This window comes from Tiliqua scincoides, chromosome 2, assembly GCF_035046505.1.
Source record: "Tiliqua scincoides isolate rTilSci1 chromosome 2, rTilSci1.hap2, whole genome shotgun sequence".
Classification (NCBI taxonomy): domain Eukaryota; kingdom Metazoa; phylum Chordata; class Lepidosauria; order Squamata; family Scincidae; genus Tiliqua; species Tiliqua scincoides.
This window is the reverse complement of record NC_089822.1, coordinates 2561149-2574566: the sequence shown is the minus strand read 5'-3', so window position 1 is coordinate 2574566 and position 13418 is coordinate 2561149. Positions and strand designations below refer to the sequence as shown.

At 40.6% G+C, this 13418-nt stretch overlaps 1 protein-coding gene and 1 non-coding gene across 2 annotated transcripts in view; both read right to left on the bottom strand.

The window, feature by feature from the left end:
• UBAP2 (ubiquitin associated protein 2) overlaps positions 1-13418 on the bottom strand; it is a 75842-nt gene that overhangs the window by 31784 nt on the left and 30640 nt on the right. Inside the window, exons 7-11 of the mRNA XM_066613443.1 lie at positions 11495-11549; positions 8152-8255; positions 6969-7021; positions 5187-5254; positions 1480-1663 (exon numbers count right to left, since the gene is read on the bottom strand). Of these exons, the coding sequence (XP_066469540.1) occupies positions 1480-1663; positions 5187-5254; positions 6969-7021; positions 8152-8255; positions 11495-11549 (464 nt within the window). The remainder of the gene's footprint in view (positions 1-1479; positions 1664-5186; positions 5255-6968; positions 7022-8151; positions 8256-11494; positions 11550-13418) is intronic.
• On the bottom strand, positions 1092-1174 carry LOC136643428 (small nucleolar RNA SNORD121A). Its single transcript, XR_010794027.1, has one exon. It is a non-coding gene; the product is annotated as a small nucleolar RNA SNORD121A (small nucleolar RNA).

The following is a 13418-nucleotide window of genomic DNA, read 5'->3' as shown; positions in this document are numbered from 1 at the left end:
AAAGGTTAGCAAAGGGACCCTAGCAAAGCAAACCCTAGCAAAGGGATATTGTTTTTTAATTGAATTTGTTTTAATATGATTTTTGCCATCCACATGAGTTCTGGGAATGGAACCCTCGCGAATAACAAGATTCAACTCGTACAGCTACTTTTACATTATCGTGTAAAACCGTTGCATTTTCAGGCTGCCTTCCAAGCTGCCTGCAGCCTCTTCTTAGTCACTCTGATGCTGCTCACTTTCCAATGTCACCCCAGAATGCAGTACCACCAGGAAGAGAACGCATTGTACTGCATACTGGGACTACACTGGGGGAATACAGCAGCTTTGAAGCAACTAGGAGGAGGCTGTAGGCAGCTCAAAAAGCTGCCTGCAGCCCTGAAAATGCAGTGGTTTCACTGCTATTTTTAACCTTCCCCAAGCGTTCTATCTTTTAAAAAGATGCCCTCACTGATCCTTCATATCCGCAGGGAGCCTATACTTATTCCACGCGCCCTCTGGAACAGAATGCATATTTTGCTAAGCTGGTTGCCAACTACCTGATTTTAGAAATGGGTTATGTCAGAATGCCAGATGCAAGGGAGGGCACCAGGATGAGATCTCTTGTTATCTGGTGTGCTCCCTGGGACATTTGGTGGGCCGCTGTGAGATACAGGAAGCTGGACTAGATGGGCCTATGGCCTGATCCAGTGGGGCTGTTCTTATATTCTTACCTAAAGCACCTAGGATAATTCACCTTTTCTGAGATGTCTCTGGCTTAAACCCTGAGCCTCACCCCCTACACAGACCAACCCTTGTTTATACAAACTGTGTTTCTGCATATTCTTACCCAGCTCCCCTTGCCTCCTTTCTAAACATAAAATACTTGGAGTAGAGTTCAATCTTCCAGCTTCCCTTACCCTAACAAGTGCCAGGTACAACATATATACATATTACTCTACATACACAATAAATGAATCTCACATAGTGAACTGAAATTTAGAGAAGCTTGCAAGTTTTAGAATCAAAGGACCAAGCTGTACCACCAGGAACAGGAAGTATTTTTCATTTGCAAAATTTGATACTACTTGTTAATAGCAAAGCAATCTTCATAAGGCCAGAAGACTCAGAAACAATCAATTTCCACATGCAATAATCAGATATGTGCTTGGAAATAATACATCAGCGTCTTCCAACCTAGAATTACATTTGATAGACAGAACTGCTTTAGCTTAATTACTATGCACAGAGTGTTTTCTGCTGTCCTCCAAGAATCAATATAAGTAGGTCAGTTCAACCAATGACAGAAACACATCTGTAGGCTGACGATGGGATCACCAAGCAAGACTGCAAGCAGAAGCTACCCTTGGCAAGGAAAGTCCCAGCTTTGTGTCCTCAACATATTTCAAAGTCATCTATCTAGTGTTTCCCTTTTCTTCAGTGAAAATATCATTTTGCTTAGCCTTGCTCAGTGCTTCGAAGACGACAAAAAGGCACAATTACCAGGCTCTGTGGAGAATAGGCATTCACTGTGTTGCCAGCACCCAAGGTCATCTGAGAGTTGTGTTGGGAATTTGTGAAGACCAAGGCCTGTCCAAAACCCTGCTGCTGAGGAGTCTCAAAGGAGTGTGCCTCTGTTTCTGGGTTAGAAGTCACAGGCTTCTGAAGCAGTGTCATCAGGTCAATGCTACATGTAGGAGAGAATTGAGCGGAGGCCAAAAGACATAGAGAGAGAGGGAAAAACTGGCATTGGAAAGAACTCAGCATGGATCCAGAAATCCAAACACAAATTCACAGAATATCCTACACTTACAGTATTCCTGTCAGATGCCTTGTTTGTTATTTATTTCAGTTTTGAAATAAAACTTTCTGAATAAACCTGTAACTAGACTTGTCTTTCCAATGTATCTAGCTCAAGAGAAAACCAAAACATGGAAGCAAGGCAGACAATTATGAAGGCCCTATCAGAAAAATATGCTAGAAACCAATTCCGATTTAGGTATTTTTGAAAATGTGAACATCCTTCAACCACAATGGCGGGGGGGGGGGGGGAGAATACTCGACTCTTCTCAACAATGATCTTATTCTGAAATATGAAAAGCATGAGTCAGTCTTTGGAGGACAAGCTAAATGGGATACTTTGACTTTAATGAAGAACCCCTCAAATTAGTCACGCCTCTCTTCAGAACTATGTAATGAACTTCCAAAATGAGGCTTTTCAAAAGCCATTTAGAATTATTTGCAGGATAGCTGGCAGTCATGGAACATGGAAGGAGAATTGCAGGCACCAAGAAACAGCAGTCATGGAGAAGGAAAGTAACCTTACATCCTAGATATGCTTCTCTGTTTCACATTTTTCACAGACAAATTTGATGGGGAAGTTAAAACTCTTCCCCCTTCCTGTTGCCCTTACCCTATACATAAAGTAGATGAACGAAGTAAAATAAATCAACTGATTTTTCTTCTACAATTAACTATCAATTAGTCCACCATCTCAACTAAATAGTTCTTATTTAAGTCAGTTATTTAAAACTAAATCTAATGAACCAGTGCTCAACTGCAAAAAAGGAAACCAAAGTATTATTTATAGAGATTTGTTTCTGGGGAGTTAAGATAGGTTTACAGGCTTACTGAACACAATGGGCGACCTTCTGAGAAAAATAAACACCATTTTCAAACATCTTTAGTGATGTGGTATCACACTTGTGCAAAACGAAACTAGTGTACCACCAAAAAAGACCTAGATCAATGTATTTTTACAAAAAGCAAATTAAGATGGGCACCCAGGACAAAAACAGAAGTGTGAGTTAAAATGTCTGGTCCCCTCTAGCATAAACCAAAACAACTGTACAAGATAGTCACTGACTGGAGCATCCTCTATTTGCTCTCTAGCAGATGTATAAAGTGGGTGGCCTCAGGAAAAGCAATGGTGGTGCCACAGCAACTGCAACTTTACTCCCTAGAGTCTGCAAATCAAGGGGCTAACAAAATAGGAATGCCCTAGCCCCTGTGTTGAACACAACCACTCACTCCTTGCCACCAGCAATAAGCTATACTGAAGAGGCCCTAGGGTCATTCCATGTCAAGTGGTCTAGTTTTTGAAAAGTGCCCCCCACAACCATCACGGATTTTAATGAAATTTTGTGTGTAGAGTCCCACATGTCTCAAACGAACTTTGGTAAAGTTTTAGGTTCGCCAGTGGAATACTTGTGGAGATATAGCCATTTGTTTGACTTCATACTGCGACCATGTTCAGTACGATTGTGAGATTCTGACAGCTTTGAGACATAATATCTCCCTTGCTATTTTTTCAAAACAGATGAAACTTAGCTACTTTATACAACTTTTGGTGCTCTATTTAATATATATATATATATACACACACACACTATATATATTCATTTCCAGAAAGTGTGTTGAAGGAAGTGGCTCATAAATGCAACAGAATGTAAAAAAAAAAATGGTTAGCGCTTAAAACCGAACTGCACATTTCAGCTTGGGAACCATATGAGATATCCAGTTTAGGCTTGGGAACCCAGGATAAGCAGCCCAATCAATGGCTTGGAACCAGACAGATACCCACGCAAAGCTTTGGAACCTTAACAAAGAAACCAAATTACAGACTTGGGAACCTGGATGAAAAAATCCACCCGTGTCTGGTATTGCACAGCTATTGGACGTGACCCCTACAGTTCACACCCCTACCAGTTCACATTCTTGAACAGGTAGTGATGACGTCACCATGGACCAGTTATAACGATGTGGATAAAAAAATTGTTTAAAAAAATCAGCACAACCTGAAAAATGACAGAATTGCATGTTGAAATATATGTTGCTATGGTAATGTCTCCCAACTTTGTCCCTATCTTTCAGGCACTGTTTGCCTGCGTTAGAAAATCAAATCCATTTTTCTGGGGGGTTTGAAACATGCTCTTTCTAATGAGATTAGTTTAAAAGCATTTCTAGAAGGTACTTTTTTGTCAAAGCAGGTTGAAAATACCTTATTTTTGGCCTTTTTACAAAAATCATCAACTTTACACTTAATTTGTAAACTAATGGAAAGAGCTAGGAGGCTGAAATTACATATTTGACAACAAGGTTATATTGGGATATTATGCACTAAATTTCACAAATTACTTAATTATTGCTGGAGCTATTCAACACTAAACTTTGGGGTTTTTTGGAGCACTGTTTTTTTTGGCCAACTTTGCTGCAATTTTAACCACTTTGGACATGCTCAACAAAAATTATTATTAGTTTCATTAAGATAGAGTGCAAAAAGTTGTGTAAAGTAGCTAAGCTTCATTTGTTTTGAAAAAATAGCATGTCTCAAATTTGTCAAAATCTCACAATTGTACTGAACATGGTTGCAGTATGGGATCAAACAAATGGCTATATCTCCACAAGTATTCCACCGGCGAACTAAAACTTTACCTAAGTTCTTTGAGACATGTGGGACTCTACACACAAAATTTCATTAAAATCCGTGATGGTCGCGCGGGGAGCCCTAGACCACTTGACATGACATGGAATGACCCCCTAGGAAGATGCTAACAAGTCATGTTATTCTCCCATTCCTAGATGTGTTCTTACATGTTACTTTCTCCATAGATTTCATTCCCCCCCCCCCTGGAGGAAAGTGGTATGTGCAAAATTTACATTGTAATTATAAATTACAATTGCTTTAGAAGTGTACTAGGTAGGTGATATAGGTGGTATAGTGTCTGTAGATGCAGCCACAGTACTTATCCAGGCACCCACCCTACCCCCTGTTCAGCCCAGCTAGCCTACAAACATGTAGAGGTGTTAGAATTTTTTTTCCTTTGCTGGTTTCTTTGCAGAAAGCAGTGTTATGTGTTTTATTTTGTTACCACTGAAAATACACACCTCTGGCCATACCACTGCCACTGTAAGACCGGTGGTTCATGACCTTGAAATGGGCCCTGTGTTGCCCATGACTCATCTACACAACTGAGCACACACACATTTGAGCTATCTTTACTTGTCCCAAGCCCCTCCCATTTATGGACAGGATCAGGCTATCAATAAGGCAAGGTGAAGAGAGTACTTAGGGCAGGAGGCTAACAAGAGATATGGAACTGGTGATGGGTGTCCACATGTACACCCAAAGGCTGCTGCTACTCACCCCCTCCCCCAGCTCTTTACTTGCTTGTCTGAAGGAGAAGAGTTGGTGTGGAAGCAGTGAATACCTTTGGCCAGGAGCGATGTGGTTCTCAACTGGAATAGATGAAGCAGTGAACACCTTTGTCTCTGAAAGCTAAGACGTGGGGGGAGGGATGGAGAAAAGAAATTATATTTTAATTACACCAAGTACAAAAAATTCTGGACACAATCACCAGGAAGAATAAAAATATCTGCCATAATAAGTCAGACCAAGTGGTCCATCTCAGCAGTTACTTTACCTCAAACTTTGGCCAGCACAAACTGGTTTTATGAAAGTAAGAAATTTTCTCAAATTTGGTAATAACATTTGAGTGGCTGTAGCAGATAACACTAAGAAAGAATAAGGACTTTGATAAATCGAATCTCACCTCAACCATGAATTCTCTGTAAAGTCAAGCTATTTCCTCCTAGCTTCTGTCTACCCTATCTGTGAAATGGGGATAACAATACTTACCTTATAAGAACATCAGAAGAGCCTCCTTGCTGGATCAGACCCAGAGCCCATCTAGTCCAGTTTCTTGTATCTCACAGTGGCCCCACCAGGTGCCTCTGAGAGCACACAAGACAACAAGAGACCTGCATCCTGGTGCCCTCCCTTACATCTGGCATTCTGATGTAACCTACTTCTAAAATCAAGAGGTTGCACATACCCATTATGGTTTGTAACCTATGAAAGACTTTCCTCCAGAAATTTGCTTATATGCAAATTTGCTTAATTTGCTGCGAGGACAACATCAGGGCAATGCATGTGAAATGTTTTGCACACTCAGGAAGCGCTACACAAACACCACAAGGCAACACACATTTTGCTGTCTTTAAAGTTAGATCAATTCCTGGGTATATTCGGGGTGCTGATTCAAAAAATGGGGTCCGTTTTTGGCCTATCACATTTAGTTTTGGAGATATGGCATAGCCTCATTAGTGAATGGTTCAAGCCATGACAATCATTTGCTGAGAAGCAGAATGAGCCCCAAGATATCATACAAATGTGTTAGTCCAGTATTTCCCAAACTGTGGGTTGGGACTCAACAGAGGGTCACAAACTGATTTTTGGTGGATCATGAAATGTTTTTGAAACTTTTTAAAAAACTTCGCAAGCACCTTTGCGCAGTTTGTAGAAGAAAACTGTTAGCTGGAACGCTAACCTGTGGTATGAGATAATCTTCATACCCCAAATTAAAATGTTACATTTTCCAATTTTCTCTAGTAATTGATGCTATGTAGATCATGCATGAACCCAGTTTCAGCCTCTCTGTCTGGCCTGGTAGTCCCTAACTGTACATCTTGCTCTCCAGTTCAGCCTTCCGGGTACCCTGGAATGACGGTAAAGGGGGGACAGTCCTTTAGCTCAGTTTCTAGAGAGAGTCTAGTAAATGACTACACACACACTATATATAAGGTCTCTAGCAGCCTTGGGAGCACAGGGCCCTGATTATTATTTATTTATTTATTTATTTATTATTAATGAAATATTTCTTCCTAAATGTTTTTGACAAGTGGGTTGCAATAGATTGTTCACAAACTATACAGGGCATTTAATAGAAAAGGCTCTCCATTTCAAGCTACCTATGAATACCAGATACTGGACACGGTGGAGACTGTTCCTCCAAGAAGGCTAAAACATTTCAAGAAAAATGAGTGCCAGGTACATCTCTAAAGCACAAGGAGATTAAGATTATTCAAGATAATGAAGGTTAAACAATGTTAGAGGAGAAAAAGTATCCAAATGTTCTCCACTGGCATTTCAGAACAAAGCAGCTCTTGCTGATTACACCAAATGTTCTTCCCTGCCATTTATATAGACTTACATCCTCATTCCAGTCTTCAGCTGTCCATTCTTCAACCGAGTTTTTCCATGTTCCTGTTGCAAAGGAAAGCAGACAAGCAATCAGCCCATAAAGAACTGTGCCCTGCTAGTTCCACCCCAAACCAGAAGTCCTTAAGGAAGAAGTTCCCAAACTTTTTTGAATGGTGGCTCTCCTCTGACCTACTAGGCCATGGGCTGCAGTTCCCCATTAGGGCTACAATCCTATACACTACATAGGGCAGTGGTTTTTGCGAGGATTCTGTGGTTCCCCTGGTTTGGTTTCCACAGCTCCCTGAGGAGCCACAACTCACAGTTTGGGAATCACTGCCATAAGGTATAAAGAAAGAGCTCAGCACTGGAACTTGTAAGACACCATTTAATAAGTTCCTTGGCAAAGATTTCAACTATTAAAAAAACCAACCTATCCACAAAACATAACTAAAATCAGCATAAATTATGGTCAATGAGTTTATCACAGATACAAAGAAATCTGAATCTACTAAGAGAAGGTAAAATACCCTTGCTCCATCACCACCCCATCAATACTGGCTTCTAATCCAAGTCATTTTGCTCAGACCTTAATAACAACCCCACAATCAAACATTGCAATTTGCCATCCTTCAAGAGGCTTGCACTGGGTCTCAGACACCCTCTGAAACAAAGCCTTATAATAGGGAAAGCTCTAGACCTTAGGGCAGAGCTGGTGGCAAACAAAAAACCGAAAAAGCTTCCAGGCTTTCTTTCCGGGGGGGGGGGGATCTTTCCTCCCCATTATGGTGCTAGTAGAATGACTTTTCAGGTACAGGTCACTGACAGTTGGGGTTTGTCGCTGGTAAGGGATTTTATACGCTATAATGCTTTCTGCCAATCAGCTACTCTTAATTTTGTTTGTATTATGTTTTGCATTGCTGATGTCTGAAAATTCTTTAGCTTCACTTTGGGTTATCCTTTGCTAAGAGGCAGATTCAATTTTTTAAGATAAACAATTAAGGTCAACACAGCATGCCTATTCAACACAAATGCAGCAATATTCAAAGATAATTTCCCTGCTTCCCATTCTATGCTTTTACAATAAAAACAAATAAAAACCAATATTTATGTCTGGGGACAGACACAGCATGACACTTACATCAATAACTTCTGGTAGATTATTAATTCTGTATCTTTTTGCAAAATTGCCTTACCTGTTCCATCAGTGGTGTTATTCTGTGTGGGTTCCCAAGACTCTTGTTTTGTGCCATAGCCATCCATGGCAGGAGTTTCTGTGTAATCTGCAGGGTTAAAGGTCCTACAGGCCAAGAAAGTTGAGAAAGTCAGAAATACAAAGAAAATTGAGCATATGTACCTGTCTTATACGGAGTCAGGCTACCACAACATTTAACCCAGAGATATCTTATCTGGTATGGCCCCTCTAAAATTTCACAGCTTTCCAAGCTCTAGTACTTTTGATCCTTTCTACATGAATCATGTTAGGGACTGAATCTGAGACCTTATGCATGCAAAGCACATGCTCAATGTAATGATAAGAAATAGCAAAATGCCACTGCGAACCTGCATACCCATCTAACTACAAAAGAAATTTCTTTCGTTTACAATAGTGTTGCTCAAACTGTGGGTGGGGACCCACTATGTGGGTCGTGAGCCCATTTCAGGTCCCCATTCATTTCAATATTTTATTTTTAGTATATTAGACTAGATGCTACCATGGTATGTAACTGCATTTGTGAAAATGTTACAGCCCTGTACTTTTAACAAGCTACTATGTCTATTCTTTTAACAATGATAGTAAATGGAACTTACTCCTGGGTAAGTGTGGGTAGGATTGTTAAAAATTTTCCTTCTTGATGTCACTTCCGGTGGGTCCTGACAGATTCACATTCTAAAAAGTGGGTCCCAGTGCTAAATGTGTGAGAACCACTGATTTACAGCATTAGACGGGGGGGGGGCTTTTTCTAAATGTGACTTGGTTAATAAAATGACAATTGTGAATAAAATAGAATTGGACCCAGTTCAACAGTATAGCCATGTGCCTTACATGCATTCTGTCTCTGAACCAACAGGTGACACTTCATTACAACAAGCTAACCAACAAGTCTTCAGAGTAGACTTGAAGCAGACAAAAAAATTCACTATTATATTTTTCCATTAAAAAAGTACACATTTCTAAAAACACATTCCTTCATCAAATTAGTAACCGTACTGTATAAATACAGTTTCAGTCAAACTTGACAAATCTGAGTTTAGCTGCATACTGGGGTGAAGTGTTTTTGTTTTTTGTTTTTACAGGATGCTATAAGCATGCAAGATTAGACAAGCCTGAATGCTTGAAAAGACTAGATCAAACGTTAACAGGAAGCAGGAAATTAACCGCTTCCTGTTCATTTTCAATGTAGCCTCTTCAAGCATTCAGGCTATCTGCACACACTATAAGCTTGCATGCTTATAGTCCTGTAAAAGAAACAATTCACCCCACTAAGCATCTAAACAACATTAATGAGCAGTGGGGGTAGATATAGGGTTCCCCCAAACCCATGGTTTCTGTATCCGTGTGGGGGACCCTGAAAGAGATCTCCCAACAACATGGGGGAGGGATGCCTGTACCTTGCTATTTATTAACTATGCAAATAGTTTGGTGTCTTCATTGACATATTTTGTTAAATTTAACAATGCAAGAAATTTAACAGTGCAAGAATGGATGGTTTGTTAAATTTAGCAGTGCATGCAATTGATTTATCATGTCACAAAAAATTGGCAAGTACTGACATTGCCCTGTACCTGCAAGGGTTCCCAAATGGAACCCACCCCCCCCATGGATAGCTGAATCAGTGGATAAGGAGGGATGCCCTCCACCCTCTGAAGGGTCTTTTGAGCCCCTCAGAGGCCGCACGCATCCACCTGTGGATGCGGGCCTCAGAATAACAGTTAAATTGAAAAATGTTATTTCCAGTTTTATCGTAAAAACATAAGTAACATTTTCATTGTCTTACATGGCATTCTAAGCCCTAGGGAAGCCCTCTAGAACTTTTACCCTAAAAAGTGCTGTTAAAAAAAATAAAAGGATGATATGCTTTTAAACTCACCCCATAAGAACAGTAGGGTCCATTAGGTAATGCACAGAAAAGGCAAGTCTATATGCATAGTCACCTAACACAAGCCAATTTCAGAAGCATTTGGTTTTTCTCAGTGCAGATTGAGCATCCCTAACCCAAAATGCTCCAATATCGAAACTTGTTGTCCATTGTTTGTTGTTGCTATTTACAGCTGGTACAGGTTTTCTGGTGATGCTACTCTGCTGCTAGTTACCCAGAAATTTTTCACTGTATTTTTCCAATTTTTTCACTTATTAATGGTATGATATTTTGTTACTGTCAAGCACTTATGTGTGAATAAGTGAATATATTTTATACATTTACTGGCCACCTTGGAAACTGTAGCAGTGTGAAGGCAGGACTGGATTTGAACACACATTCCATCCTCACCTGCAAGGCGATCTGTGGACTTGAACTCCCTCACTGCTTTCCTCACTAAAAAGTCTGAACTGAGAGATCCCACAACTGTCCAAATGCAAGATACCTATGACTCAGAAGGTGGATACAACATCCAATAAGGGCAATCCTGCATTCTTGTAAGTTTGGAACAAGGAAGTATGGGTCTCCTTATAAGACATTAAAAACGTCACAGGTATTTTGAGCTCTAGGGTTCACTCTGAACCTGGCAGAGGCTGTGGATGCCACGAGCTCTGCTGGGCTCAGAGGACCCTCCAGAGGGTCCCTCCAGAGGAGCCCGCAGACCAGATCCACAGATAACTGAATCTGTGCATATGGGGACCCCCTGTGTTTTCTACAGTGTAGCTTTGAGCAAGCCTTTGGTGCATTGAAAGACTTGAAACAGAGTGCATGAAAAGCAGCTCTTTAAAAGCTGTTTCTCCAATCTGAAACGCCTTTTTGACAAAGGTCCACAACATTTCCCTAGAGGACATGCACATGGTATTGACAACACATACCCAGCAAATAAAATGCCTGAATTCTGCTTTGTAGCATCCGCAGCATAGATATATATCTTTTGGCTATTATTTTTAATATCTGCTTCAGCAACTATGTAAATGTTAAGAGGGGCTAGAGAGCACTAGTGAGCAGATGGCTAAAGGCATAATCAGTGAAGATGATGATTTTCGGGACATCTTTGACAGAGCCAATACTCATCTCGGTCTTGCCCTAACCTTAGACAACAAGGCAGCCACAGGATGTTATCAAACCCTCTGTTTTTGCAATTCTCACTGAATTCTCAGAAGAGTTTCCCTGGTATCTGAAGTAGAGCTGGTTTTGATGTCCTTGGATTTGGTCTTTCACAGCCAGGGACCTTTCAAGTTTCCAGGTATCAGGGCACACACAGTCAAACTCTGCATTTAGTCCAGTTTTCAATTAATTGCAGAGATCTGTGTAATTTCCTTCTATATCTGTTCAGTAGTGTGGGCAGGTCCTCCAAGTTTCTATATTATCTCTCACTCCGTATGCTGTAAAAACCTACCCCATGCCTTGGGCTGAAAATCTCCCTGCTCCTCTTCCTCTGCCACGTCCAAATCCTATAGGAAGAAAGAGTCTTGCTTAATAGTATCACATGGACAGGCTAAACCTTAAGCCCAGAGGGTTCAACAAAGCAACCTGCTTGGATTAGTAAGATTAAGCAAAATCCTCTCTTCCTTTGACTTGCTTCCTTCAGAAGCAGCCAACTCTTTGTATACAGAAAAATAAAATCAGATTATGATTTATAGTAAGACAAGTTTTTCTCCTACTCTTTACAAGTATCAAGGAGGAAAGCAAATTAACATCATATCAAACCAATATGAGTCCATAACAGTCTCAACGTAAAGTTACAAAGATCTGAATATTCAAGGTTGAGTGTACCTGGTCCAATAGAAACCACACATTCAACTGAGATAAATTTTGTTGTGTCCGTCTAGCAGCACATCCTATGCAAAGACTACAATTATTCCCCTAAATTTTCCACTTTCAGCATCAGCAGCTCCTCCAATTCACTCATATGCTGCATTGAGGAACTGTGCAGAAAAGAATGTCTCTTTCTCTCACCACTAGAACCAGGAATAATCCTGTGAAACTGATTGCCAGGAGATCCGAGACAGACAACGTATTTCTTCAAACAGGACATCCTTAATTTATGGAATTTGCTAATGTGGTTGTATTGAAGGTCTTTTCTAGAGACATCAGATTATGTGGAGTGTTTTGGGTTAGAAGCTGGAATCATGTCAACATGTGCATTCATTGGTAAGTTTTCAATATAAGGAGGTGTTTATGTGTTGTTACCTAGAGTGTTTTATCCCTTTTCTTTTGATAAATGTAGCGAACACATGCAACTATCTGTATATATTAAATTGCTGCTAGATGTCCACTAGAGGAGCACAACCAAGACCAGTAAGGTTAACTATTTCCTAAGGGGGGGTACAAGGCCTCAGACCGACAGGTCAGGAATGGCCACTGTGGATACAGAAAGGCCACAGCAGGATGGCTGTGGATAGCTTCAGAATAGAAGGACAGCTGAGAACAGGCCAGCAAATGGCATGACATTACACTGTTGTTTCCATCGATAAACCATGCCAATACTTTAAATGCCTCAATCCAAAACCAGATAATGCAATACTTTATTTAGGACCATCCCAGAATAAGTCTCACTCACACACACACAGGGTTGAAAAGGAAGAAGGGAATATGCTGGATAAACCCTAACAATCTGCACTTTGTGTCAGAAAGGCATGAGATGATTCAATGTACACCTGAGGCTGCTTAGGCCATTAGACTCCTTTGTCTAATATCGCCAATTCCTACCAATTCTAGAGTAAATTCAGTTTCATCTCCAATAATAACCCAAAATGCACACAGAAGAAATCAGGAACACATTTGTATTTTCAAAACAGGAGATGCATTTAAGATGTTGTACTAGGCTGAAAATCAATTTGAGATTAAAGTCTTGGTGGTCCCAAGACTCTCTGCCCAAGGGAAACTCACACCACACCACTTGGGGTCCTCTTTTATCCCTTTAAAATGACTTCTGAACAAGCCAACCAGATTGCTTAATGGCTGGAAACTTCTTGAAGAGGCTGGTTCTTAATGCTCCTGTTCTTACCCCTCCCATACTGGAATCACACAGCTGGAGCAAATCTTCACTTGCTAAGAGCACACTCTCTTCCGATTAGCTACCTATCCTCCCTGGCAATCAAAGGACAGATAACACATTCCTTTCTACCCAACCAACTGCCTCCTTTCTTACAGCTGCAGAGAAACTATGCAATTCCCAAATTGGTTCAGACCTGGGTCTAGATTTTAACCTATGCATAACATACACCCCAGCAGCAATACTCTCATTGCTTGCTTAAGTCTTAAAGTACTGTTGCTAGGCAATTATATACTTTTCCCAGGTCCTTGTCCCAATAGTGGAG